Source organism: Chenopodium album, chromosome 5 (assembly GCF_948465745.1).
Source record: "Chenopodium album chromosome 5, dcCheAlbu1.1, whole genome shotgun sequence".
Taxonomy (NCBI): domain Eukaryota; kingdom Viridiplantae; phylum Streptophyta; class Magnoliopsida; order Caryophyllales; family Amaranthaceae; genus Chenopodium; species Chenopodium album.
The window spans coordinates 59,859,672-59,862,563 of NC_137838.1; the positions used below are offsets into that span (position 1 = coordinate 59,859,672).

At 30.8% G+C, this 2,892-nt stretch overlaps 1 protein-coding gene across 1 annotated transcript; it reads left to right on the forward strand.

Moving 5' to 3' along the window:
* Nucleotides 1-320: 320 nt before the first annotated feature.
* LOC145630798 (glutathione transferase GST 23-like) lies at nt 321-2,503 on the forward strand. The gene is made up of 2 exons (XM_081682959.1): nt 321-714; nt 2,109-2,503. The coding sequence occupies exons 1-2, from the start codon at nt 403-405 to the stop codon at nt 2,469-2,471; spliced, it is 675 nt and encodes a 224-aa protein (XP_081539085.1). The 5' UTR covers nt 321-402; the 3' UTR covers nt 2,472-2,503.
* The last annotated feature ends 389 nt before the right edge of the window (nt 2,504-2,892 follow it).

Consider the following 2,892-nt stretch of genomic DNA (forward strand, 5'->3'; position numbering starts at 1 on the left):
AGAATATTTTAAGTGATGATATGAACTCATTCACCTTCATTAGTGTCACACATTGAGTTATTAATACATCCTTTCAAAGTAATCTCAATCAAACTTGGTCATTTGCTTAGGGATTGATATGATGGTGACATACAATAATATTTCACAGTATAAAAAAACATAACCAAACCTTAATTCAAAGTCAAAAAGTCATGCCGAAGAAACGATTAATTAAAAAAATTTAAAGCACCTTCTTAGATGTTTCCCTCAAGTAAACTTCTATTAATTAAACTTATTGTTCTTAATCACACTATAAAACATCCCATTCAATGAGTTTAAAGTTCAAACTCAAGAGTATCAAATAATAATATAATTGTAAATCATATACTAGTATTTCAATATTTGTATTCTTCTCAATAAATCATGGAAAATGTAAAGCTGTTTGGAACTTGGCCAAGCCCATTCAACTATAGAGTGATTTGGGTACTTGAATTAAAAGGCATAAAATATGATTATATTGAAGAAGATCTTGCTAATAAAAGTTCATTGCTTCTACAATACAATCCAGTTCATAAGAAAATCCCAGTTTTAGTTCACAATGAAAAACCAATATGTGAATCCTTAGTTATTCTTGAGTACCTTGAAGAAATTTGGCCTCATCAACATCCATTATTACCCAAGGAGCCTTATGAAAGAGCAATGGTTAGATTTTGGGCCAAATTTGCCGATGAAAAGGTACAATTCGTAACTTTGTTCATACTTTGAATCTATGATGTATGTATTCTATCAAATATTTTTGCTTGGAAGTTCTTTGATCTCGATGTGGAGATGTTGGAACAATAACATGTCAAATTGTCAACCAACCAAGTTGGTCTTAGCGTAGTGGTCTGTCCCAGAATAGCTTACACAGTCAACTTTTTCACATATATGATGCACTAATTTGACCTTATTTTTATATAATAAATATTAATGAAAATTATAATAAAGTTATATTATGAAACTTTATATAAATACCTATCTACAATATGTTTTATGACAAAATATGTTTTATATTGTGTAAGTAAAAAATTATAGTCAGAGTTAATATATGAATAGTGAAATAAAGTTCAACATCTCAGTTATTTGAAAAAATTTGCAAATTGCAGCCATTTAAATTTTTTTTTGCAAATTGCAGCCCAAAAGTTCGTATAAATTGTAAATTACAGTCCAATTCACCTTTTTCATCGGTTAACATGTCAAAAAATCTTCGTTTATTGTTTTAGGGGTCATTTTATATCTTAAGGATCCAAATTGAGCTCGGAATTAGCAAAAAAATAATGTAAGTGTCTCATTTTTACAATTTCCCACAAATCGATATATTTTTGTTACGCAAAATGAGGCACTTATGTTATTTTTTTTTTTTTTGCTAATTTCGAGCTCAATTTGGACTCTTAAGGACTAAAATGGCCCCTAAAACCTTAAACAAAGATTTTTTTTGACATGTAAATCGATGTAAAAGTTGAATTGGGCTGCAATTTACAATTTATACGAACCTTTAGGCTGCAATTTGCAAAAAAAAAAATTTAAATGGCTGCAATTTGCAAAATATGAACTTTAAATGGATGCAATTTACAAATTTTCCACAGTTATTTTGAAATGAAGGTAGTAATTGGTTTGAGTCAATTCTAAAATTTTGGAAATAACATTGATTTGATTTATAAAGATGATTATCGTTGGTTCTGTCTAGCTTACGTGTCTTGGGCCTAACTAGCTAACCCAATAGTTATATATGTGTTATATTAAAGCAATCTAAAAGGGTGGTAAAAAAAAAAAAACAATTGATATCCACATGCCACCGTATTTTGCTATGTAGTATTTGCGTGCATAAGCCAAATTTAACTTTATTTTAGCATGTTAGTGTGATTGTTAGGTCATACTTTGTCGTGCTTTTCCAAAAGAAAATTGTCTCAAGGCCTGACAAACAAAATAGCGTGTCATGGTGTGCTTGTGTTAATCCTATATTCATGTTGTGTCTTGGACCAACCTGATTCATGTCATCTTTAAATCTAATCTTTAGTCTTTTACCTTTAAGTGTAGCACATGCCGCAAAGGGACTAATTATGTAATTATTGTGACTAACAATATTGCAGGGCATAGTTATCTGGATACTATTTCGAACCACAGGGGAGGACCAAGCCAAAGCTAAGAAAGAGGGCTTTAACATGCTAGAAACATTAGAAGAGCATGGTAATCTAGGAACTAATACATTTTTTGGAGGTGAAAATGTTGGACTAGCAGATCTTGCAGTTGCGAGTGTAATACATTGGTTGGAAGTTATTGAGCAAGTATTGGAAATCAAGTTATTTGAAGGCACTACTTTCCCAAGCTTGTATAATTGGTTTAACAACTTCAAGGATGTACCAATTATCAAGAGCAACATCCCTGATCAGCACCAAATGTTTTTGTCCTTAAAGAAGCAAAGAGAAACACTGATGGATGCTACCGCTACGTAACACAAAATGCTCCGCACTATTTATGATTAGAGTTGTCTATTCGGATGTTTGGGTCAGACTTGCTTCAAAGTTAGCTATGTTGATTTGAGTCATAACGATCAATTATATCATGTTATAGTTTTTCCTTGTACATATATAAGTTGCTCAAGTTATATCACTTATTTGAGTGTTATAAATTATGCTACCTCCGTTATTTTTAGTTGACACCATTTGACTTTTACACTATTCTCACACTACACTTTGACTCATTTTTATGATTTAAAGATACGATAAAATACAGTCATGTGAGATCTTGTTTGAATTGTCTCAATGTATATTTTATTAATATTCACTTTTTATAATTTTACAATGTTGATAATTAGACATATTAACCGTTAACAACATGCGTTGGCAAGCGCGATAAAAGAAAGGTGTCAACTAA